At 51.0% G+C, this 25,364-nt stretch overlaps 2 protein-coding genes across 6 annotated transcripts in view; one reads left to right on the plus strand and one right to left on the minus strand.

Annotated features, from left to right (window-relative positions):
• Window positions 1-120: 120 nt before the first annotated feature.
• Window positions 121-16,464, plus strand: CUNH19orf44 (chromosome unknown C19orf44 homolog). 3 transcript variants are annotated; one of them, XM_016157787.2, is made up of 9 exons: window positions 121-216; window positions 3,318-4,083; window positions 5,491-5,812; window positions 8,283-8,356; window positions 9,059-9,473; window positions 10,282-10,377; window positions 11,584-11,750; window positions 13,008-13,086; window positions 15,862-16,464. In XM_016157787.2, the coding sequence occupies exons 2-8, from the start codon at window positions 3,319-3,321 to the stop codon at window positions 13,077-13,079; spliced, it is 1,911 nt and encodes a 636-aa protein (XP_016013273.2). In that variant the 5' UTR covers window positions 121-216; window position 3,318; the 3' UTR covers window positions 13,080-13,086; window positions 15,862-16,464. The 3 variants fall into 3 exon arrangements, with proteins under 3 accessions (XP_016013273.2, XP_016013274.2, XP_036089786.1); XM_036233893.1 differs by having other exon boundaries at window positions 135-220; XM_016157788.2 differs by lacking the exons at window positions 13,008-13,086; window positions 15,862-16,464 and having other exon boundaries at window positions 10,282-10,451; window positions 11,584-11,702.
• LOC107517251 (calcium homeostasis endoplasmic reticulum protein) overlaps window positions 13,615-25,364 on the minus strand; it is an 18,153-nt gene continuing 6,403 nt past the window's right edge. Inside the window, exons 6-17 of one of the 3 annotated variants that reach the window (XM_036233892.1) lie at window positions 24,234-24,378; window positions 24,051-24,140; window positions 22,559-22,817; window positions 21,612-21,787; window positions 19,897-20,332; window positions 18,336-18,574; window positions 17,461-17,594; window positions 16,687-16,773; window positions 16,135-16,278; window positions 15,924-16,040; window positions 15,360-15,403; window positions 13,615-15,092 (exon numbers count right to left, since the gene is read on the minus strand). In XM_036233892.1, coding sequence (XP_036089785.1) covers window positions 14,899-15,092; window positions 15,360-15,403; window positions 15,924-16,040; window positions 16,135-16,278; window positions 16,687-16,773; window positions 17,461-17,594; window positions 18,336-18,574; window positions 19,897-20,332; window positions 21,612-21,787; window positions 22,559-22,817; window positions 24,051-24,140; window positions 24,234-24,378 — 2,065 coding nt within the window. In that variant the 3' untranslated portion in view covers window positions 13,615-14,898. Of the gene's footprint in view, window positions 15,093-15,359; window positions 15,455-15,923; window positions 16,041-16,134; window positions 16,279-16,686; window positions 16,774-17,460; window positions 17,595-18,335; window positions 18,575-19,896; window positions 20,333-21,611; window positions 21,788-22,558; window positions 22,818-24,050; window positions 24,141-24,233; window positions 24,379-25,364 lie in introns of all 3 variants that reach the window. The other 2 variants (XM_016157785.2, XM_016157786.2) reach the window with 2 other exon arrangements.

Here is a 25,364-nt window from a genome sequence, read left to right on the forward strand (position 1 = left end):
CGCGCGCGGTGCGCGCCGGTCCCGCTCCAGAACTACCACTCCCATGACGCCTCGCGATTGTGACCTGCGGCACTATTGGTTTTTGGGGGCGCGGTCCTCGCCGGGAGCTGTAGTCTCCTCCGCCCCGGCGCCGTTGCCCGGGGCAACGGTCCCCTATGGCTTGAGTGCCCCGCTGAAATCCGCGGCGGCCTCCGCCGTTGGACGTCGTGGGAAGAGGTTGGCAAGTCTGGTGTGGCGGCAGCAGGGAGGGCTTGGGAGCGGAATTGCGGGGAAACGGGGAGCGCTCTGGGGCTGAGCTGGGAGGGCGGCCCAGCGCCTCCTGCTTCAGCTTTTCTGTCTGGGCCCGCTGGGGAGCGTGGTCCGGTGTGGGTCTCTCCAGGCCTGGGAAAAGACCCCGGTGGTCGGAGGCACGTCAGTATTTTCAAAGTTTGACTTATTTATTTGTAACAACTTTATTGAGGGTTCATTTACATACTATACAGTTTACTCTTTTAAGTGTACAACTCCGTTATTTTTAGTAAACTTACCAAGTGGTGCAACTATCACCACAGTCCAGCTTTAGAACTTTCCATCAGTGGAAGGAGTTCCCAATTACCTCTTAGCAGTCCATCCCTGCGCCCACCCCCAGCCCCAGGCAACCCCTGATGTGCTTTCTGAGTCCGTAGATTTGCCTTTTCTGGACAGTCCTTATAATTGGAATCATACAGTGTGTGGTATATTCTATCTGGCTACTTTAACTTATTGTAATGTGTTTGAGATTTTGCTTGTTGTTATTTGTTCTTTCGTATGCTTTTTGTTATTTTGTATGCTGTTATTTGTTCTTACTGCTGAATGGTATTTCACTGGACCTCAGTTCTCATCCGTTCTCTACTTAATGGAAATTTGGATTGTTTCCACTTTTCGTGTATTATGAATAATAACTATCATGAATATTTGTTTACATTTCAATTATCTTAGGCCACATGGAGTAGAATTGCTGGATCATTTGTTAACTATGGTTCACCTTTTGAGGAACCACCGGGGTGTATTCCAAATTGGTGACTGCACCATTTTACAATCCCCTAATAGTGTATGAGGGTTTCAATTTCTTCACATCCTCACCAACACTTGTTATTATCTGTATTTTTGAGTGCTCATTTCATCAGCACATATACTAAAATTTTTGGTTTTAGCCATCCTAGTGGGTGTGAAGTGGAATCTCATGATGGTTTTTTCTTCTTCCTTTTTTTTAAATCGACATCCTGTCTCCATTCTTAGGGGCCGAGGGCTACCTGGAGAAGAGGATGAGCTGGGAGGGCTACTCACAGGCGCTGAACATTAATGCCTGCAGGGTCTCAGTGGACTTGTTCCACTTCCTCAGACCCACTGAGATACTAATGGTTCAGGCCACCTTCTTGGGGATGCCGGCCACCCCTTAACTCCTCCAAATTGAAGCCCCTGCCAGCTCGAACTTTGGTGTGATACCTCACAGTGGGGTGTCTCACTATGGGCCGGTGGGTCCAGATGCAGGGCACAGGATGTGGAGAGCTTTGGCTCTCTGGGCCTTGTGTCTACCGATCTTCCACACAGGCCGGTGAAACCGCATGGCCACACGCTGCTGCCAGTCCTTGTGAAAGTGGGGCTTCGGGATCATACTGTTTCAGCTGGGCACCATGGCTGTTGCCTAAAGACCTCCTCCGAGGGAGAATGGTCACTAAAAAGAGTCATGGTGATTTCAATTTTCATTTTCCTAATGGCTAGTAACGTTGAACATCTTTTCATGGGCTTGTTAGCCCTGGCTTTCTTTGTGTCTGGAGAAATGTCTGTTAATGTCCTTTGCCTATTGATTTATTTTTAGTTGTATGTATTTTAAAGATATCTATTTTAGTTGTAACAGATACATGACATAAAATTTACCATTTTAACCATTTTTCCATTGGTTTACTTTTAAACCTAGGGAAAATTTTAGAAGAAAACCTGGCCTGGTGGCGGGGTCGCCCCGCTGACCTACAGAATGCCCTGGGCTGGGTTATCTCCTGAGCCTCAGCTACAAAAATATTAATAAAGATAGCTGTCAAACGTTGTTCCAGATCAGTATGGAGATAAGGCACGGTTCTGCATCTTGTCTTTCCTGCCTCACGTATTATTATATCGGAGACATTATTATGCACACAGAGATCTCCCTCATTCCTTTAAATGGCTGCATAATATTCCATCATCTGAATGCCGTCTCTTGGACTTTACCGGCTCTCTGTGGATGGGTTCAGGTTTTTGATAAGTATAAACAACGCTGCTGTGACATTCCTTGAACATACATCTCTGTATGCGTTTGAGAGTCTAATTGTAGGTAAATCCCTAGACGTGAAATTGCCAGGTCACAGGGTCCATGCAGTTCGCATTTTCATTGCCGTTGCCAAGTTTCTCACTAAAAGGCTGCCGCAAGTACATTTCCACCCGTCATATTTCTTCGTCTTTTTACATCTTTAAAAATCTTTTGAAATCTTTATAAGTCTTGCAGTGGGTTGTTTCTGTTCTTTCAGGAAACTCTGAGAATGTGAGGAAAGCTCCGGCCCTTTTCCCTGGAAAGATGTACACTAGGATGCGCACTCCATCTGTGGCTGACATTTGGTGGGGGGACAGGTGGTGGTGCTGTGTCTGTCCGGGGTTTACCCTCCCTTCCAGGACAGTGGTTCTCACACTTCTAAGTGAAATCAGATTTTTAGAGGAGTTCAGTAAATACACAGGTTATGTTTCAACAGCTCTTTGTGAGAGAGCCGAGGACACATTGATAAATGAAGAGCCCCGACTTGAGGTGCAACTGGGGAGCAAGACTCACTCGAGCTATGGGGGGGCAGTAACTGGCAAGGCAGCGAAGCCCAGTGGGGGAGAGTGGGGCCTTTGGAATTAGACCTGGGCTTTGAATTTGCCTCAGCTGCTTACCAGCCTAACTTCTTGGCTGGTGACCTGTGGGAGCTTTCATTTCCTCCACCTCCTGTATGAAAGTGGGTGACAATAACTGACTCACATTGGTGTGAGGGTTAAATGAGATAATGTAGCTCTAAGCGGAGTGCCGGGCACACTGCCAGAGACTGAGAATTGCTGGCTCTGGTGTTTAATATGTAACATGTCTCGTTTAAGACCTGCCTTTGCACAGTAATTCATTAAGTGGTACCAAGTGGCCAAGCATTTTCCTTGTCATCGTTGGGCTTGAAGGGAAGGCTCTGGCCAGACTACGAAGGGGATTTGCTCTCTCAGGATGGTGGGAGCCACTGAGATTTGAATGCACGATCCAAACATCAGGTATTGTTACCTATAGGTTTTCTTTCTTTCCTCCCTAGGATGGCTTCAACAAGAAAAACCAGCCGGCCCATGCGCGATATCTTTGGTGATTTCAGTGATATTTCCTTAGAAGATTCAAAGATGGAAGAAATTGGAAACTTGAAAATCAATAGGAATCTCACTAAAAGAGCTCCCAGTCATAGCAGATTTCTAAAAAGAAGCCAAACTATGGGTGAAAAACACTTATTCCCGAAAGAGGATGCTGGCTTGGGGGGTGGGCCCTGGCTCTCCTCAGGTAGACCCCTGACCACTGCCTCAAAGCTCAGGACCAGTGCCGTGCTCAGGAAGCTGGCCCAGATCGAATCCAAGATCGTGAATCGGAAGGTGCAGAGGGACTTGTCTGACATAGAATCTGACCCGAAGACCTCAGATGACAGTCTTTCCAGGAGAGCAGACAAAATTCCTCCCAGGAGCATGGTTAAACTTTCTTCACAGAATACAGACAAAACCTCCCACAAGCAGGCCTATGAAATTCCTGTCACTGAGAGTGATACACCAAACGGGCAGGTCAGTAGGTTTCTGAAGAAGAGAGAACCGCCCATTGAAAAGCTGTCCCCGGAAGCCCATTTTGGGAAAGAGAGGAATTTTCCAACCCCCCCCAAAAAAGAAACTGCTAGAAAATTCGATTCTCCAGACAGTGATGAAGAGGAAATGAAAGAGTTGCTGGGAAGCTTGATGAAATCTTCTAGAGAAAAAGAAACATGCACAGATCAGGGTTTCGCGAGCACCAGAGTCAGTGAGAAAGAACAAATAGAACTATTCCTGGTAAGCTTTGCACACATTTATTTTCAACAAAGCCTTTGCATTTATACCTTTATGTCATAGCACTAGAGACTTTTGATAGCAGCTGCCACCCCTAAGCTATCAGAGAAAGGGGTTTGAAAAGGAAACTCTTTTCTCAGACAGTCACAGTTACCTATTGTGGGACTGCTCTGTAGAGGATGGAATTTGGGACACATAAGGCAGCATTGCAATACAGTCTGACTTATAACTACACCCCAGGACAGCACTGGGCATGACTGATTGAACACCAGCAGGGATTAATGCCATCGGCGATCCACGCCTACTTGTCACTTGTACCACACAGGAATCATTAACTTGGGAAGGCTGTGTTTCCATTTTTTTATTGAGATGAAATTCACATAAAATTAACCATTTTTAAATAAACAATCCAGGGGCAGTTAGCGCATTCACAGTATTGTGCAACCACCACCTCTGTCTACTTCCAGAACGCTTTTATCAGCCTCAAAGGACACCCACTAATCACTCCTCATCCTCTCCCCCAACCAGCTCTTGGCAGCCACTAATCAGCTTTCTGTCTCTAGGATTTGCTATTCTGCACATTTCGTATAAATGGGATCATACAACATGTGGCCTTTTGTGTCTGGTTTCTCTCTCAGCATCATTTTTTAGAGTTCATCTATTTTGTAGCATGTGTCAAAGCTTCACTCCTTTTTATGGCCAACTATCCCACTGTGTGGATGGACCACATCATGTTTGTTCATTCATCCATTGATGGGCATTTGGGTTGTTTCCACCTTTTGGGCATTGTGGATCCCGTGGCTATGAGTGTTTGTGTGCAAATATCTAAGTTTCTGCTTTCAGTTCTTTTGGGTATATACCTTGGAGTGGAATTACTAGTCCTATAGTAATTCTGTGTATAACTTACTGATGACCAAACAATTTTCCACAGTGGCTGCAGCACTTTACATTCCCACTAGCAGTGGGCAAGAGTTCTAGTTTTTCCACATCCTTGCCAACACTTCTTATTTTTTGGTTTTGATTATAGCTATCCTAGTGAATATTAAGTGATGGGAAGGCTATGTTTTAAGGGGAAATAATCTGCATATTTTGGTTTTGTTGAAGATCCAGGCTGTCAGATCGCCTACTCGGGGACCTTCATTTAGAAAATGTGTTATTAACAGTAGGTATTTGAAAGCAAAATGATATTTCTCATTACTTGCGGAGTATTTCTAATCCTAATGTTTTCCTGTCTAAACGTTATACCCTGACTTCCAGAAATGAGAAGTGAGAGAAAGGGCCGCCAGGGATTAACTATCTGATCAAAGAAGCTTTGGCCTCATGCACCCCACCAGCCACATTGTCGAATGATAAGGACTTATTTATCATGTTTGGTAATTTTGTTTCTTTCATTTATTTCTGCCAAAGTAGGATCAGATCCCAACTCAACCGAAACTCCTTTTGCTACCCAGTGAGGAACTTTCCAGCCTAAAGCCACTTGGGACATCATCTCGGCCAACCTCCCAATCGGCAGACAGGACCCTTCCCAGCGTGCGCTCAAGAGCTCGCTCCCCACAGACATACACTCCAGGAGACACAGCCTCTCGCAAGGTGTCGCTTTCCATCACCAGCAACGTGTCAAAGGCAGCATCCTCAGTGATGGCGCACAGCAGGTTCTCGTCGTCTCCCGGAAGGAACGAAGCTGGGCCTGGGGAGGAGTTGCTCTCAGAAGCCTCCAGTGACAGCCTAAATGGTACCTACGGCCCTGTGCGAAGTTGTCACCCCGGACAGGAAGGGCGAGGCTGTCCTTAGGGTCCGCGGGGTGGTGTTCACAGGCTATTACAGGGAGTGCACAGCAGGCCTTGTCACACCTTCAACTCTCTGACCTCCTTTCCTGGTTGAGAGGCCAAGTCAGATTTATGTTCTGTCATTAAAGTCTTCATCCAATAACCCTTATCAGTTACAGAGCAATAACGGAATTTCTTCTAGAGCTACGTGCAACAGAAAGGCCGCTCATTTTTCCTTTTTGTAAAAGAAATTTGCCTCCTTTCCTTTTTAAATTCGAAAAAGGAAACCCGTAGCCTATTACAAATATTTCTATCATTTCCATGTTTAAATGTTACTTAACATCTAAATTTTACTATTTTATGTATTTAAGAAAGAAAGAAAAGAAAAAGATGTGCTGCCGACATGGATTGCTTCCCTCTGGGCAGCTTTATCCTCAAATCTAAGCTGAATAACTGTCTGCTATATGTCGGAAGGACGAGAAAGCAGCAGGTGCCAGCCTTGCCCCACCAGGTGCTGGGTGACCATACCTCATGAATCCGTCATAGGGGAGGAAAAATAGCTTCTTTCTCTTCCCTTTCTGGGTTCTCAGCTGGGGCTCTGTAACAAAAGACAGACAGTAAACAAATATTTAATGTAAGTTTTACATGACAGGGAGCCCTCAGAAGGAAACGAAGACCTGAAGGAATGGGTTAAACCTGCGTGTTTACGCGGGGTTTGATGAGAATTGGAAACGCTTGGAGAAAAATGTGAAAGGATGAAAGGAAATGAGCTAAGGGCACTTAACTGGGAGATCCCGAACAAGGCTGCCCATTAGGATTTCTCGCGGTGTGTCCCCTTGTCTTGGCCACAGGATGCTCCCTTCCTGTGGGTAGAGGGATGTCCCCTCAGGAGGGCCTACCAGCCTGCTTCAGGGATGAAGGTCAGAGGGTCCTTGCAGCACCGGCCATTTCTCAGGTTCCTTCAGCTTGAAATATGCAGTATGCCAGGGGGCCACCCCAGTGGGGTGACGGAGGGAGGAGCACTGCTGACAAAGGTCCATCCCTTCCAGGTTGGGGTCAGTGGGTCAGGGTCGAGGCTGTGGGTGTGAGAAAACTCCTTTGAGCCCTTTCCGGGGCTGCCATCTGCCTAATGCCACGTGGCACCTGGTGGGTACTGGCCCAGATCCTTGAGCCTGAGGGCTGGAAAGCGGGTATCTTCACCATTCTGGCCCCACTGCTGACCCGGAGGGGCCTCTCCTGGTGTCCAGACCACCCCCCTTCCCCCATGCAGATGCAGCCTTGAGGGAGGGAGGCTGCTGGGAGTGGTGAATGCAAGTCTTAGTTTGGGGTCTGACCTACCTGGGGTGGACGTCCTGGCCCTGCCAGTTACTGGTTGTGCAGTCTTGGCCTCTCTGTGCCTCAGTTTCTTCATCTGTAAAGTGGGGCAGGACCACATTAGTGAGATGATGAATGCGAAGTGCCTCAGCCAGTCCTGCTTCACAGTTCAGTGTGTGCATTTAAGGGTCGGCTGATGTGACAATCATGTTATTTCTCACCCAACACTTCCAAGCGCTGGTGTCCAGAATCTCCCCTGGGGCCTTTGCCCTGGGCCAGCTGGGATGACCTAGTTTGGAGGTTTTGTCCATGAGCGCATGTTTGGACCTACATGTCACATGAACTGAGGTGACAGCCAGTGTTAGAGGAGTTTGGAGGAGAGGAAAGGCCCTTGGACAGGAATGACAGGTTGGATTGGATCTGGTCTTATGACGGGTGAGTGGAAGAAGGCACAGGGCACAGCTCCTCAGCCTGGCGTTTGGGGCCACACTCAGCTGACCTTTCCAGAGAGAATGGGCAGCTTTCTCTCTCTCCCTCCTACCTCCAGCTCTGTGCCTCCTGCTCAGGGCGTCACCTGCTCCCTGCTAATAGTCCTCAGCACTCATGTGGTCAGGCGCTGGCGATCAGCCAGCTGGCATCCCAAAATGTGTACTCACCATCAGCTCCTATGTCCTTAACTTGCTTTAAATGAGAACATAGGACACTTCAGGCCCAGTCTCATGTCTACCTCATGTGCCACTCCCCCAGGCCCTGCAGCCTTCTTCCCATGTCCCCCAGAGGTCGAGGTGCCCCTCTCACCCCTCATACCTCTGAGCACACATGTCACCATGCATCCTTCTTTGCATTGTGGTCATCTGCTCATTTGTCTAGACCAGGAGGCCCAGCATCTGTTTTTATAAAGTTTTATCGGAGCTCGGCCATGCCCACCCATTTACACCTGGACTATGGTAGCTTTTATGCCATAGAGAAAAAGTATGCAGAACCCCTGGCCTAGCTCATCGAGGACAGGGACGGCACATCTTCTATCTTCCTGGAGTGTAGCCCAGTATCTACAGCATGATGGTAAACATTTATGGAGTAAATAAATTAGTAAATATTGTCATGTTACATTTTTAATTACAGATTTTAGAATAAATATTTTATCCCTTGATGATCTGGTTCCAGCTGTCAGTGAGAAGTTGGACTTGGAACAGAAAGTAAGTACAACTGAGTTTTCATTATAGGTCATTGCATAGAAAGGCTTGCAACCGTTATTCTTCATTTAGGTCAGTGATTCTTAACTGGGGGCAGTTGTGCCCCCAGGGGACACTTGGGGATGTGTGGAGACAGTTTTTGGTTGTCATGACTGGGGTGGAGGGTGCTACTGGCATTGAGTGGGTGGCGGCTGGACTGGATGCTGCTCAGGGTCGTGCAATGCACAGGATGGCCCCCACTTGACATTGGGTCTCAGATGTCAAGAGTGCCACAAGAGAGACCCTGACTTAGGCGGCAACAAACTAAAGATACTTAATCCAACAGACAAAGCTGGTCCCACTTAAACCACCCTGTAAAAACACCTGCCTGACCCATTCCAGGGCCCTATTGTGATTCTTGCCATATTAGTCATGAGCTCATTATCAAAGGCATATTTTAATAATACATAATAATGATACTAACATTTCACCCATGTGCCCCCTACCCAGTTGCACTGTCTGTGTTAAATGTAGCAGCCCCGGGCCGAAGTGTTTCAAGAGCCCTGCTCAAATACTCGGCCTGTCCAAGTCTAATAAAGGACTGGTGTGGACCTTTGCCTGCCGGACCCCCAAGGGCACCCTGTACCTCATTCTAAGGCAGTGGTATTCGGAGCATGTCGATCGTTGGAAAACATTTTCTAGTTATCTCTGCCATCCTTCATTTAGAAAGAAGTTCAGAGGGAAAAAACACACAGCAAAAGCCCCTGGGCCAGGGGCCCCCCAATGGGAAGCGAGGTCTCGGAGCACCTGAGTGAGTCGTTGGCTTCCTCTGCTGGGTCCCAGTACGCTTCTAGCCTGAGGCCGATGTCTGGGGACACCACGGCCAGCACAGTGAGTTCGGCTTACTCAGAAGATTTCAACACATCCCCAAGTCTGACAGCATCTGAGCCAATGGCCCATACTGAGGAGTCTCCAGATAGGACGCTGGCCACTTTGTCTGAACTCTCTGAAACCCCGAAGACAGACCGTCCCCTGCCAACACGCGTATCTCGGAAAAAGCGGGCCAGGGATATTCCAAGAGTCGTGAAGGAGACTGCTGTGCAGACCCTCGACCCTGCCTTCACCTACCAGTGGATGAAGGGTAAGCATGTGGCTTGAGGGCCTGAGGAGGGAGGCCAGGGTTGGGAGCGCTGGGCTGTCATTAACCAGCTGGGGGAACCCCGGTTTCCTCTCTCATGGAGGAGGAACAGTTAGTTGCCCCAGTTGTTTCTGACTATCGGTTCCAAGATCTCAAACATTCTGGAAGGTTCCAGAATCAAAGACTAAGGTAGTGGTTCTCAACTGGGGTGATTCTGGCCCCTGGGGACATCGGTAAGATCTGGGGCCATTTTTGGCTGTGACAGCTGAGTGACAGTTTAGTGGGTGGGGACCAGGAATGTTGCTTAACATCCTGCAGTGCTCAGGACAGTGCCACCAAAGAGTGACATGGCCCCAAACATCAGCGGGGCCAGGGTGAGTCTGGGAAGAGCGTTGAGACAGGAGCTGCCTCCTGGGATAGTGTATCCTCAAGCAGCTCGTGGGGCCCCAGCATAGGGCCTCCCAGGGCTGCCACATCCCAGTCTAGATGGTTGTCTGAACTTGGCGTGTTTCAGTGGATCCTCCTCTGTGCAGGCAACACGTCTCATCATGCCTGATGTTACTTTCCAGACGTTTCTCTTACCTCCAGCATCGACTTTGGCTCTTCTGGACAGAAAGTTCCCTTTCCTTTAAATACCATCCTCCTTTTTCTTGTCTAGACATCACCCACAGTGTAGACAAACTTTCTTCCTGGACTGTGCAGAGGGGTATAATTCTCCCTGATTAGTTCATTTGGAGTGAGGGTCGCAGCCACACGTCAGCCATCGTTCCAAATCCTGCCACTCACCTCCTCCCATTTGTCGTTGGGACAGCGGCTGGTGTGGCGGCCATTGGGCCAGCCCTGGGAAGCGCCTATGTGGACCCTGAGCCCATCGCCAGTCACGTCGTCAGTGCAGATGCGATAGAAGGTAACAGCCCAGCTTGGGGGTCCTTGCAGTGAATTGGATGCATTTTACCTGCAAATCCACACCCACCCTTGGAGGTATGGCCCCCCTCTTTAGTACTGGATTCGGGGAATCCGTTGGTGGGGACTGTCACAGCCATAGGCAGCTGCCATCTGGATCCCATATGACAGACTGAGTGTCTCCCCAAAGGACACCAATGTCAGACAAAAGAGGACAAAAGTAACACATTTCAAAGTCCTCTACCCCAACAGGGCTATTTTTATTTTCTGTGTTCCCCTTAGAGCCTTTTTGTCTGGAATCTCTACATGTTTCTCCCCTGAAGGTACTCAGCCAGTAATGCGAGGCAGCTAGCCAGGTGGACGGGGCCTGGCCTCCTTGCTGAGTCTGGGGAAGTCGTGGGGCCTGGGGAGGCCCAGCCCGTCTGCAGCAGGAGGAAGGCACCCAAAAGCCACCCAAAAGGGAGCCCAGACTCTACCAGGTTCCCATGGGGCCACTGATGCTTCACATGATACCAGCAAGAATCTGTCTAGTACCTGCTGTTTTTTTCCCATTTTAACTTCATTAAAAAAAACTCTTCATTTTAAAAAATGATATTAAAATATACCGGTTGTAACATATCAGATGTTTATATCTTTTTTAAAAACGTCATTTTTAACATCAACCTCAAAGATTTTTTTCTGTTACTATGTAGTTTTAATAAGGATCATTTTTAACACTTGCTGTTTTATTTTGAATTGTATTTTTATTTTACTAAAATTTTATTTTTAATTGTATTCTTTTAAGTTTTGATTGTGTTTCAACATGCATTGTCAAATTACCCTCTTTCCCATTTTTAAGTGTACAGTTCAGTCAAGTTAAATAGATTCACGTTGTGCACTTGTACAGTATGGGTGTCAGTTTAATAACCTTTCTTTGTGTTGGATATGAAGCCTTCTGTTTCTGCCTGGGAGCCGAACCTTCTAGAAGTACAGCTCCGAGGTTTACACCAGTCAGAAGGCAGTTCATTTACTAGAGTAGAGACAGACACGAAATGGGCGAAGCCTTCGCTACTTCCAAGGTGGCAACACTTCTAGAAAGTGTCTAGACATAGCTGAGAGGGTGGAGGCTGTATGGCACGTGGGCCCAAAATGGCTGATGCTGATGGGTTTGAGGGTACTGGTTGGGGGTCAGGGGCCTGGGGGCCACCCAATGATGCATCGTTGGGGGCAGCCCTGACAGCTTACAGTCCGGCGGTGTTGGCGCTCAATGACATGCTGAAGCAGCAGCTGAGCCTGACGCAGCAGTTCATCGAGGCCAGCCGGCACCTGCACAGGTCCCTCCTACAGTCCCTGGACCACGACACCTTCCACTACCACACCCTGGAGGAAGCTAAAGAGGTGAGCACAGCCCAGCTACCTTTTCTGGGAAGAGGGAGGGCACTCAGCCCAGGGCAGTAGGGACGAGAGGGCCTGGTCACCTTCTGTCCTAGAGGAGGGAGCCTGTTTTCTCCTTGTCCATGACAAGAGTCCATGCAGGGAGGGGGCAGCAACAGCCAGCTAGCCTCAGAAGCTGGCACAGCTCTGAGTGACCTCAGTCTAAGGCTGACTTTCTCCTCAGTGAGGGGTGCTGTCCCTTCACAAACCCTTCCCCAGTGCTACCAGGCCAGGGCCTCTCTCCTCAGTCCCATGAGCTGAAGTGCAAGGGATGTCACTTTTTTCCCTTCAAAAATTTAATTTTTGTCTGATTACACAAAATGTCATTTTATAAAAACTAGAAATGTATAACTTATAAAGTCCTCTGTAATTTCAGGGATGACTATTTTTCTTATGTAAAATAACTATTACGTATATGTACGTAATATATATTTTACACAATACGTAAAATATGTTGCAATGTAATAGGTATATTAGACACATTAAGGAAGTTTTTTAATAGAAATGGCATATGATATTAACTGTTATGCATTTTTATCTACCAATATTTCAGTGTGTATTTTAAAGTGAGGACTTTAAAAGGCGGACATTTTGTTCCTACTTTTTCATCAGGACCCAGTTGGCACATTGAGATTGCTGTCTTTTAAGCCTCAACTGGAACAGCGGTTCCCAGCCCTGAGCAGTGTCCAACACCCCCAGGGCTGTGATTACCTGGGTTCTGTTGGCGGCAGGGTCCCACTGGGGACCCACTTGGAGAACTACTGCTCCATAGGTTTCCCTACCTCCCCTTTCTCGTTTTCTTGCAGTTTATTTGAAAACAGGTGGTTTGTCCGACAGTCTCCCACGTCCTGGACTTTGCTGATTGCACTGTGGGGTCCTTTAACTTGTTCCTCTTTTGGACGTCCATCAGTTGATTGCATGCAGACTGAGGTGATCTGACCACGTCGCCTGCCTACAGCCCACCATGGCTTCTCACTGCCTACATTGAGAGTGATACCCAGGCCCTTCTCCCCGGCCGCAGTCATTCATCCTTTCAGACTCATCTCATCCAGGGCTCATCTTTCTTTTCTTCTCTTTCCATAGCATATAACATGACATCCTTACCTTTTTTTGTCAGCCTGACCAGGAGCCACTGGGGTCAGGTACCATCTTCAGTACCTGAAGCTGCAGTAGGCTGAGGTGGTTGTGGTGACACATCTGTGTCTGTTCTCTGCCCCACAGTACATCAGGCACCACAGGCCCGCCCCGCTGACCATGGAGGATGCTCTGGACGAGGTGAAGAAGGAGCTGTGAATGTCAGGTGAGGCTAGACTTGTGGGCTGATGATCTAACAAGCTGGTCCAGTACACCAACCAAGACACATTAGTGTTAAAGGGACATTTGGTGTAGGGGTTGGGGGGAGCCAGGTGGTACCCAGGGTTCACCTGAGTGAAATCCCAGCTCTAGCCTTTTCTGAGCACTTGATCCCTTCCGGTGCCCCCTCCCTGGTGTGCCCAGCACACAAGAGGATACGCCACAGGCCAGTGGAAATGGAACCTGGCTAGAGCTCTGTTATCATTCATGGCAGGACAGAGGATGCCAGCTTGTCTGGAGCCTGTGCAGCCGCTCCACCTGGCCAGGTACTGGCTTCCCAACGAGCTGAGGTAGATGGGACAAGAAGCCCCATTCACTAATGAGGACACAGGGCCAAGGGTCCACGCTGGGGACTCCCATGAGACCTCAGGCAGAACTTCTGACCCGATCCCACAACTCAGATGTAGTCCGCGTTCGAGACACACCTCCTCCCTGCTGAGCCTGAGCACACATCTGACATCAACACACAGAGAAAAAGGTCTTTAAAAAAAGTCTTTATTTGAAGGCAAAACAGTAAAATCCACAAGAAATTGTTAACAGCACGTTTACGCTTTATCCTGAATCAGACGCGTTTAAACAATTCACAGCTACAGGAAACCTAGAACAAAATCAAATATTTGATCACATCAGGTTGAAAAGTTGGAGAGGATTTTGCCATCTTAAAGAATTTTTCAAAAATGTTTCTGTACAAATAAATGGCACCACACCCCATTGCCCGTAGATGCCAAGTACGGCCGGCCAATCCCGGTGCGGTCACTCCAAGGCTCCCAGCAGAGGTGGCTCTCTTCAGGCCTCACCTCCCCTTGTGGGGGGTTGAGGAGAAGAAAAGTGACAGAGCAGGAGGCATGGCCGGTGGCTGCTCCCCACACTGGGTCTGAATGGGCTGTCGCACACAAGTGCTGGTGTTGGGGTTCCTCTAAGTGAAAAAACACAAGTAGATGCTAAGGATACAGATCCTTCTGGGTGTCACTCCATGACCTGAAGATGCCTCAAGATCCATCTCCTTAGAGCCTTTGAGCCTTTTCTTTCTGCAGATAATAGCAAATGGCTAATGTTCAAAAAAAAAAAAAAAAAAAAAAAAGATACTCAACTAAAACAACTGAACTAAGGGCCAGTTTGTCTTGGAGGAATCAAATTTCAAATTATCTCACTGGGGATCATCTTAGATTAATGTTCTTTTTTTTAAAAACTAAACCATTTGGAGTAAAAACAAAAGCCCTGTTTAGCTTTGCAAATCAAGGTTTTGTTGTTCCATTTTTAAAGAATGAGCAGTACTAGTGCCTGGCCCGATCTCTGTCATGACATATTCAGTGGGGGCAGGCGGCAGAGCTGGCCGCTGCACCCCTAGCCCAGGCAGCGGGCATGCTCGCCCAGGGCCACTTCTACACAAGCCTGCTGGTTTAAGCAGAGGCTCAGATATGACTGTGGGGAGATGGGAAACATCTTCTCCTTCAGGTGTTAAGGATTCTCATCCAGGGGGTGAGGGGCTCATGTTTCTTGCTTCACTGTCCAGGGGACGAGCTCAGGGCGTCTCCTCATGTGAATCTTGCTTCTACATTAGAGCTGGTTTGCAGGTGGGACCTGGACCTCCCACGCAGTTGAGCATGGCACTGGTCACTCAGCATGCTGTGGTCATCCTCTTCTGTTGCTCTCCAGAGATGGAGGCAGTGTGAGAACTGAGCTGCCCTTACCATCTTCCACCGCCAACAAGCCAGAAAGGTCCCAAGGGCCAAGCTGCCGGTGTGGCTCCTTGCCACAACTACTTGCACTCGTCCCTGGCCTTCATGCGGGCGATGAAGGAGTAGCTCTTGTTCCTGCGGTAGTTCTCGTAGGGGTCATCCAGGGCCACACCCACGCCCTTGTACTGGTCCCACTTATCCCGCACGTCCCCTCCCTTAATGGGGTCCTGGATCCCTTGCTCTTTCACGCCAAGGCCGCCAGATCCACTCCAGCCTTAGGAAGAAAGAGAGGCAAGTGGTTACAACCCACAAAGGCTGAAACTGGTGCCTTTACCCTGACATAAAGTTAAGTAGGAATGCATTTAAGGAGTTAATGTGCAAACATGCAGTTTAAAAATGTAAAGCTGACAAAGAATGCCCAGCAGAACCCTGCGGGCTTGCCCTTATTCCAGATGTTGTGGTAAGTTGGAACTTGCTCTGATTCCATCATCCCCGATCCCGAAAGCCCAGAGCGAGTCATTCACCCTCCACGGAACCTTACCCATTTTCACCAGCATCTGATGTCCTTTGTTCTCTTCCCCAAGCCTGGAGTCAGGTATAGGAGGTGCTGAATTAGAACCCAGACCAGCCGAGGAACTAAAATTAAGACAGGTTACGTCTCTTAAAAAAGAGCTGGTACATTTATTGGAATGGAAATTCTGTGTTACAGCATGTGGCTTATGTGAATGGTCACAGCATAGGATGGACACACACACTTGTGTCTCTACCATTCTTCTTCATCCTCTTCGCCAGCCAGATAAAGGGGCTCTCTAAGATGATGGTCCCTGTCCCATACTGTGCAGCAAGGGCAGGTCACATTGAACCCCTAACATAGTTAGAGAGCCCAGCCACTGTCTCAGGCTTTACAATGTGACCATAAAAAAACACCAGGGTGAGACAAGGAAGTGCCACTGTCACCATGCTAGCACTTGGGTCCCTGAGGCACTGACCCAGCACGGGCCATCTTGAGCACGTCTTCTAATGAAATGTTTCAATATTCACAGCAAAGCCTCAGAGGGTCCAGCACTACCAGCGGGTCATTGGACAGTTAAGACAGATATCTTACGGCGGGGTGGGGCTCCTGGACCGCGACCGACGTCTCCTCCCTGGGGAGTACGACTTGGACCTGGAGCGGGAGCGGGACCTCGAGCGGCTTCTTGAGGAGCGGGATCGGCTGCGGCTCCTGCAGGGAGAGTCAACAGGAGGGCCCAATGGGTCAGCCCAGCGACCGCAGAGAAGCCTCAGGCCCCACTCCCTGGAAGGGGGTGCCTGCCTACCTGGAGCGGGAGCGGGAGTAGGAACGGGAGCACGAGCGTGAGCGTGACCTTGAGTACGAGCCAGATGACTTGGAGGACCTCGAGTTGGAACGAGAGGAGGAGCGCCCTCTGCTTTTGGACCTGCTCCGAGACCTTGAGGGTCCACTGTAGGAAAAAGCTGGTGAGCTGGAGCTGGCACCTCCCAGCTCCCCGACAGGCTGAACCCACCACCCCCACCAAAGGTTTTGGGAGGACCCTAGGGGTGCATGTCAGAGCACGACATGACGTTCACACCAGGGTATTGTGTTCCTGAACAGCTTGGTGAATAAATAACAGCAAACTTCTCTCGTGCTGGTGTTTCAAGTTTCAACTCAGGCTTTTAAGAACAGGTCCCAGCTCCATTATCATATGAAGCCAGACCCAAGCCCCAGGCAGAGGCCAGCATGGCTTCCGCTGCCCGCATTAGGGCGTGTGGGGATATGTTAGGGAGTGACATGACAGTGTGTCTGGTTTGGAACCTGATGCAGCCAGGGAGTCATGGTGACTCCACAGGAGATGGCAGGGATGCCTCACCTGTTCCTCTTTTCCTGGCCTTTCCTCCGTCGGGCCCGCATTTTTGCTCGGAAGAACTCGTAGAGGCCGTTCTGCTCCCAGCCTTCACTGTAAGACAGGTGACCCTCGTGTAACCATGCCTGCCCGCCCGCCCCCGCCACCCTTGCAGGGCACTGGGGAAAGCTCATCAGGAGTAAGCGCCACCACCAGGCCTTCAGGTGTGCAGCCTCCCACCCCAATCAGAGGATGCCAAGCTGGGCCACCCTTTCTCAGATGGAGAAGTCAGCTGAGGCCAGGCCACATGCTGGGAAGTAAAGGTCAGGACATGTCTCTAGCTCTACCCGGTTCCCACGCCCTCTCGCACTACTATTCCAATAAATGGCTGAGGAGGGTCTTAGGAGTTCTGACTCAGATGGGCACACCTGCGCCTAGCACGGGACAAGAGGCAATTTCGGCTGGATTGGCAGTCAGGTGGCTGGGGGAGGGTATTCCGAGGAACCTGTGACAAAGCCTGGGTATGCAACAGCCAGCTGCCTCTATAATGTGCCACGTCTAAGAAAAGCCCTTCATCGAGGACCACAATGTGACATGCATTAGCCACAGCCAGGGAAGAAATAAACCCTCTAACTTAGACTGGCGACTTCTCTTAGACACCACACTCCTCACAGGGGCCTCACTCTGGGCAGAAAGTATGGCGGTGGAAGTCTTTCTTGTGAAGTGAACTCGTAGGAAGACAGGACGCAAGGCTCCCCTCCCATCACTGGCCTCACAGCCAGACCTCCCTGAGTCTAGTACCTGTTCCTGGGCCTGTCATGGGAGGGTGGGCTGTAAAAGGCCTCCACAGCTGCCAGTAGCCTCTCGCTGGGTGGCATGGGGGGTGGAAGGCGGATGTCTTTAGGGTCCAAAGGTTTGTATTCATGGTCTTCCAGCTGTAGTGAAGAATACAGTTGTTACCGTACCTTGCCAGGGCCTCTGTAAGGCCCACCCAGGATGCTGCAGGGGCAGGAGACAGGGCCCTGCGTTGGTGTCCAGGCTGCCCTGGGCATCAGAGTGCTCACCCTGCCCTTCTTAGAAGGCCCACCTCCAGTAGAGCTCAGCAACATTCTAAATGGGATGGTTGAGGGCTCTTTTGTTGAAGCCCATGAAAACCAAAGTTCTTCAAATATGTACACAGAAAATGCGGCCTGCAAGCTTAGGTGACGGAAAGAGCCTCCAGTTCACTGAGACACACTGTGGATCCCAGATTCCCTGTCTAGAGGTGCTGCTGCCCTATGCCCCCAACTCTAACTCGGGGCCCCATCACCTCCCTTGCAGGCCCTTCAGCAGTCAGAGCAACCTTAGCCTGACCCAGCTCATCCCATTGGCCCCTCTGCCTGCAGCTCTCCCCGACACACTGGCAGACTGATCTCCACTGCCAGTCTGGTGCAGAGGGAGCAAGAGGCCATGGGCCCCTCCTGCTGCCGCTTCAGGAACGCAAGCACATGCATCTGTGAGGGGCACACTGGCTCAAGCGCATTCTCACTGACTAGCTTGGTCAAGTTCACTGGGGAATAGGAAATGAGGGGAAGGGGCCTGAGGAAACAGTATTTAAGTCTATGGGAAATGGGTTCCATCTGTGAACTGTTCACATGGAGACAGAGGGACTGGCCTGAGCTCTCCGCAGACCTTACCTTCACAAGGGGGGCCATCAGCCCGGCGGGGAGATCAAAGTAGGGCACATTGGGGACAAGGCTGGGGTCATCATGGTTGATGTGGGGAGGGCCCTGTCGCCGCATGTGGGGAGGCTGCCCATTGAAGCCATGGGGGGGAGGGCCAAAGTCAGGGTGCTGGGGCCCCCCCCAGGGCGGGTGCTCGTTGATCCCAGGATGCGGCATACGGTGGCCAGGGTGGTGGTGAGGGGGTCCCATCTCTGCAAAACAGAAACTTGTCTCAGGCCTGCAAGGAAGTCATGAGCTGGGTGGTATCAAGGGCTCAGATGTGATCTCCCACATGACAAGTATCAGCAGAAAGGGGCTCAAGGGCAAGGATATCAACACCTACTCTCAGGGCAGTTCTCCCCAGCACCTTCCCTCACACCGCTTTGCTCAGGTGATGCAGCGAGAGGGAGAAGCTGAGGCTCAGAGGGGCCTGTCTCGCACCCACAGCAGCACCTGATGGACCTCATGCACAAAAGGAACCGCAGGGACATCAGACCCCTCAAACAACGTTTTGGGCTAAACTGTATCCCCTCACATAGGCATCCCTGTCCTAACCTCCAAGACCTCAGAATGTGACTGCATTTGGATACTGGAGCCTTTAAAGAGATAACTTATAATGAAATCACATAGGTGGGCCCCGACCCAGTATGACTAGAGTCCTTGTAGAAGAGGGAATAAGGATATAGACACACAGATCATGTGAGGACATAGGGAAAAAGTGGCCATCTACAAGCCCAGGAGGCAGGCCTCAAAAAAAAACTAACCCTGCTGATGCCTTGACCTCAGTCTTCCCAAATGGGAGACAGTAAATGTCGGTTGCTGGAGACACCCAGTCTTTGGGACTCTGCCACAGCTACCCCAGGATCCTAACACGAGTAACAACTGTGCTAAGTAGTCTCTGAGCTGAATTTATAGCTAACGGTGGATTTAAAAATAAAAGTTGAAGCAGTAAGAGTAGGAATGAAATTTTTTAAAACAGAGATCAACAAAACTAAAGATTCTCTGAAAACAATAATAACAGAAAACAGTAAAGAAGCTAATGAAAACTGTAAGAAAGAACAGAGAACCCTGACAATGGTGTGGGCCCTCGACTCAATGCCTGCTGCCTGCCTGCTGCCCTGGGGGCTCCTTCTCCTTCTGGAGCCTGTCTTCCCTCATCTGTAGGACAGACAGACGATGATGCCCTATTCCTGGGTATGTGGGAAGAGGGACCAGGGTGTCACACCTCTGCAGCTTAATGCGTGGTTGGTGCTGAAACCTAAGTTGCCAGCCTGTTCTCCTGTCTCCCTGTCTCTCCAAGAACCCAAGCTGGGCTTCTCTGTCATCCCATGACTCTGGCTGTGACCTAGACTCAGAGCACATCGCGTGCACACCAAGGACCACCAGCAGTGCCATTAGCCAGCTTAGGAGGCCAATCTGTCAGGTGCCTCCTCCAGGAAGGTGACCTGGCCTTCTCTGGGTACCAGGGGAAGGAGAAGGCTGGTTGTGTGTACTAGACTGCTGGCTGTCCCCTCCAAGGGCACGATGCACTCACCAGTAGGGAAGTCCCCCTGGGGGTAGTCGAAGCGGTGAGGATAGGGCGGCCGCTCAAAGGGATGCCTCGGGGGAAAGTCATCCTGCATGAAACGGGGTGGGAAGCGGTTGAAATTATGGGGGTGTGGTGGCTGGTTGAACTGTGGGTGCTGCTGGTGGGGTGGGAAGGGCCCACGGAAGTGCGGTGGCCGCTGCATGCGGAAGGGCGGCTCGCGCTGGCCACCACCCCAAGGTGGCTGCTCGTGCTGGCTGTTCCAGGGACCCTCGAACTGGCTGTTCCAGTTGGGGTCAGGCTGGCTGTTCCAGGGTGCGTCACGCTGGCCATTCCAGCCAGGGTCTCCACGCTGCTCACCCCACATGCCCTCATGGCTGTTGTTCCAGGGTGGGCAGTGAGGTGGCCCACCCTGGTGGTGCGGGTAAGGCGGCTGCTCGGGAGGCTGCAAGACAAAGAGCAGACATGAGCGGCTCATGAGGCCCGTCCAGCACCCCACAGACATCAGCCTCTGCACTGCCCAGTACTGTAGGCTGATGGCCCACTGGGTGCTACCCTGGGCAGGCCATGGTGCCTCGTTTACTGACGTGTGCTGGCCCCACCACTGGACCCTCATACCTTGCAGATAACCCAACTTCCAACTGCTGTACCTGCATCTTGGCCAACAGCTTCCTCTGGGTCAGCACGCAGGGACCACATGCCGGGAATCTGAACACCCTCTGCCCCTTGGTGGATGCTACAGAGGTGCCTCCACCACTGCTTCCAGAGTACGTGGAGTAGCTGAGCCCCAGGGGCCCATGGTGGCTACCCACCCTGACGCCGCCCTTCTGTCACTTCTCTCTCCTGCGCTGTCTTCTGGGTCATCTCCCACAAAAACTACTCGTCTTTTCATCCTGTCTCAGAGTCTGCTGCTGGGCCCACCCCCAAAAACACATTTCTGTGGGCTGAAGTCGACTGCAATCTCACCCAGCTGCTGCTTCGAAGACCTAAAGCCAGGACTGCAACCCACTCAGGGCTGAGGAACGACATGCTCAGCAGGTCGCCCAGAGGGCCTATCCCTAGGGTCAAAGCTGGCTAACTCTGCTGACCGCTATCACCAGGAGGCAGGCCCAGGCCACCAGACTCCTGGGTCTTTCAAGAGAGGCCAGGAAGCCAGACTTTAAATGTGCCAAATACTTTAAAACATGTAAGACACTACAGGGGCTGGCCAGGCCACAGCTTCCGACTGCAGACTGCCGACCCAAGGCGGATGTTTGGTGAGCCTTCCAGTCACGCTATGCTGGATGAGATGCTCCCTACCCTGGTCTAGAAGTTGCTGACCTCAAGAAAATGGGCAGAAATGACCAGTGTCTCAGCCCCAGAAAATGCTGCCAGCCTGACATTTCTGATCTCCTTCCTTATGAGAGTGCCACGTTCTTTCCAGGGTACAAGGTGTTGACATTTTGCTAGTCAAACCAGTCAAAAAAGGGGAAAAAAAGAACACGCTGCTGTACTTAACTGTGCGAATTTCCCGGCACTCACACGGGGACCTCCGTTACTGATCGAAGCCCGGGGTGGAGGTAAAGGCCTGCCTTTCTCGCTCCACCCAACCCCTGTACCTCAGGAAGAGTGGGCCATCACACCCTGTCCCCCAGCTTTGACCCCACTGCAGACATGTCTCCCAGCAAGCCGCTAAAAGCGCCCCCAACCTGCAGAAGCCACCTACCAACCCCCATGAAAAATACCTGCTGTTGGCCCCAAGGAGCAACGGGGTGAGGCTGATCAAACCACGGGGGCTTGTTAGGTGGGATCTGGTCGTGCGGCCCGGGACCCCGAGGGCCAGCTGTGGCAGGGTCCTGGACGTTCCCTGAGGCGTCGTACTCAGAGGAGCCAGGCATCTGAATGGGAGGCTTGCTGTCATCTGGAGCCAGGCAAGAAGGCAGTTAGTGGAGGCCCCGGCAGCAGGAGGCACCGCCCAGAACGGTCTTCACCAAACACCCAGGCAGCCAGGCTGGGCTTTATTTCCCAATAAATCCTTGCTTCATGATCCCACTAAAAACTGATCGCTGCTGTGAAGGCAGCAGGAAGAGGGAAGACTGCCCTTTCACAAGACCCACATCTTGTTTAAAAGCTTACAGTATCTTACTTCTACCATGTTGATTGTAGTTTGCTAACAAATTTTATCACTGCTGAATTTTGGTAAATACTTTTAACATATCTAGTTGAAAAATCTCTTCTTCCCATCTGGTCTGTTATTTTATTAGTGTTGAGCCATCTTTACATAGTCCTGGGACATGTCCTTTTTGGTTACGATACATTTTAAAAATACTAGGCTGATTTCACATTTTAAGGTCTTATTAAGTGCTTCTACATCTTTGTTCAGAAGTAATACTGGATTACATTTTTAATTCTTCCCCTGTCCTTGCCCACTGGTGTGAAAGATAGCCTGGTCTCGAAGAATGATTTGGGCAGCTTTCCTCTCTCCTTGTTCTCTGGGATGGTCTGTACAGAACTGTCTGGCTTGTAAGGGTTTTGTTTTATTTACCTTTGAAAAATCTCATGGCCTGGAGCCTTAAACCAATTAGAATCTGGCCTGGGACTACAGAACCAGAAACCAAAGCCCTTCTTTGGGAGGAGGCTGCTTTCTGGGGCCTCCTCTCAAAGGTGAGTGCTGAGGGGACCACATACGTACCAGGTTGGGTAGTTGGCGGGATGGCTGGGGTAGGCGCTGGGGCCGGTGGGGGCGCAGCGGGTGGTGGCGTGGCCTTGACTTCAGCTTCCATTTGTGGCATCTGAATTTGCTGCTGCTGCTGCTGCTGTTGTTGCTGTTGTTGCTGCTGGGCCAGGCTGTTGACGAACTCCTCGTGCTGCGTCTTGAGGGTCTGGATCTGCTGCTGGAAGGCCAGCTGTACTGGCTGCACCACCGAGGAGTACTCACTGATAAGCGTTGCCTGACAGACAGAGAAGGGCAGCCGGCACTCAACGTGAGGGCCTTGTGGCCCACCTTTTCTGGAGCAGCACAGGGACAAATACTGGGAAAGAACCAGGAAGCTGGGGTGCTGCCATGGGCAGTGAGGCCCAGAGGCCTGAAGCAGGCAGGCAGGCAACTGTAATGTAAAACAGCTTGATCCTGACAACCAGAACATCTGAATCTAACTGGAAACTCAGTGATGTAATGTGAAGTTCAGAATTCCCTGGTACTGACCTCAGGCAATGATAGCGTGCCCTGGACAGCCACGCATGGACTTTAAACACGTCTGGGACACTCTCATGGGCTATGCTTACACAATGCCTGGCTTTGAGCAAGTCACCGCCTCCCTGAGCCTCAGTTTTTTCATCTGCGAAATGGGACATCGTAAGAACTAATCTCTGAGATTTTGCGGAAGAAGCCAGTGAAATGACAAATAAAAGGGACTTGTACATTGGGGGCTCAGTAAACATGAGCCACTATCACAAACTCAGCAGTTGGCGTCACTGTGGTATGGCGGTACACATCCACTTTTATTTAACACGTATAAAAGTGGGTAAGGTCTAGAGAAAGTATGAATGCACTTTCATTTGTTTCTGAGCACGAGAGCATGCTCCCTGAGGGGAAGATGGCACTAAGGACCTTCTCTGAGGGAGGTGGCTTGTAAACAGTGCCTGACATTCAGCCAGGGCTGCCAGCCTCAAAAAGTAGTGTGAGCTGTGCCTTTTATTCCATCAGCTGTGCATGACGATGTGGTGCTGGGGCCACAGCAGATGAGACCACAGAGACCCTCCCTGCCCTGTGCCTATCCTCTGGGCAGACACCCCCTCAGAGTAGAAGCAGGCATACATGGGGAGCGCTGACTGCACAGGGTGATGGCTACAGCAACCTAGACTACATCAGGCTCTCTTCATGATCCCATCATGTAAATGTGTGCCTGGAGAATCAAACAGACCAATGACACCCTGAGAGCAGGGCCTAAATCAGGCAACTGGGTAACAAGTGTGCTAGGAAAAGTTTCACCTGGGAAGGCTCACCCCTCACTACGCATGGGACGGGGCCCCCAAGGCCACTGCTCAGACCCTGGCCCCCAATGCTCACCAGGATCTCAGAGGAACACCTGGGAACTCTGTTTAGAAAATGTCACTTGGACTCTGAAATCACTGCCCACTGCAGCTCCCAGCCCAGGCAGAGGAAGTGGGGCCCCAGCACTCACCTGGTACTGGCCAAGCCCCAGGGCTGGGCTCTGTAACTGCTGGATGATGGAGTCATCGAAGTAGCCATTCTTCTCCCATAGCTGCAGAAGCTGGACATGGGGAGGACAAAAGGTTGTGTCAGGGGAAAAGTGTCCCCTAGCCCCTAACCACCTCTCCTGCCCTCTCCCAGCCACACCACTTACCCGGGCGATCTTTTGCTGCTTATCTTCCTCCACGGCCAAGAAGCTGGTGCAGTAGATGGGCACCACAACCTTCTGCAGGGCGGCCAGCAGCTCCCTGGCCTGCTTGCGCTGGCTGTGAGGGAGAGACCTTCCGCGCGTCAGGGCCCTGGGGCGGGACCCGGCCACGCGCCCGTTACCATCGCGGCTCCAGCCACAGCACCCTCTGCCTTCTCAGGGAATGGGCCCCCAACCCAGCTGGGACGAGGGCTAGGCTCCCCATGAGACCTGTGCTGGCACTTGGGCCCGAGGGACAGATGGACAGTGGTGGGAGGAGGGAAGGAACACAGGCTGAGGACCTTCAGAGCAAGGCCTGTCACCCTGGTCTCCTTGTCAGTGAAACAACCCTTCTTTCCTGGGGTGGCATGTGGATGGACAGACATGAGACCTGTGAACACTTCACTGTCCTCAAAGGTCAGGCCAGGGCTGCTGTGGGCTCAGTGTTTTATACACGTGGCCTCACTCAGCATTGTCACCCCATGTGTACAGAAAACCCCAGCTCAGGCCCCAAGTTTCAGGAAGCAGAGGAAATATGCCGGTGTGTCTGGCACTGGGGACCTGAGGCTGGCAGAGCAAGGCAGACTGTCCCCACATCCTCCCATGGGCACACGGAGCATAAATGGGTAAGGTCCCTATGGATGTGCACTGAGGTGACATGGGGCAGTCTGGGTGGCACATCTGTTACTTCTCAGGGTAAAACATGGGGCAGAAGGTGAGTGGCTGGAAACCCTCCCAGCACTGAGGTCATTAGGGAGCCCAGGGACAGGAGTGCCCGGGGCCAGAAAATAGGTCAGGATAAGAACAGTCCAGGCAGGAGGACAGGGTGGGTGGCTGGAGGACCGACAGGACAGTGCCATCTCTGCAGAACTGCCCTGAAGTCAGCAGAGCAGTGGGTGAAGCAGGAAGGTAGAGAAGGTTCCAAGAGGCTGCTTATTTCCCAAAAGCAGAGAAATAAGGGAATGACGATGCAAGGAGGGGCCGAGTGTGGCACGGGGTGTGGAGGGCGGAGACCTGGGACACAGTGCGGCAGAAGATGGGGCAAAGTTAAAGACTGACAGGGGCAGGTCAGTTTATGCTCTCCTCATGAGCGCCGCC

The sequence above is a fragment of the Rousettus aegyptiacus genome, unplaced genomic scaffold, assembly GCF_014176215.1.
Source record: "Rousettus aegyptiacus isolate mRouAeg1 unplaced genomic scaffold, mRouAeg1.p scaffold_m13_p_16, whole genome shotgun sequence".
Classification (NCBI taxonomy): Eukaryota; Metazoa; Chordata; class Mammalia; order Chiroptera; family Pteropodidae; genus Rousettus; species Rousettus aegyptiacus.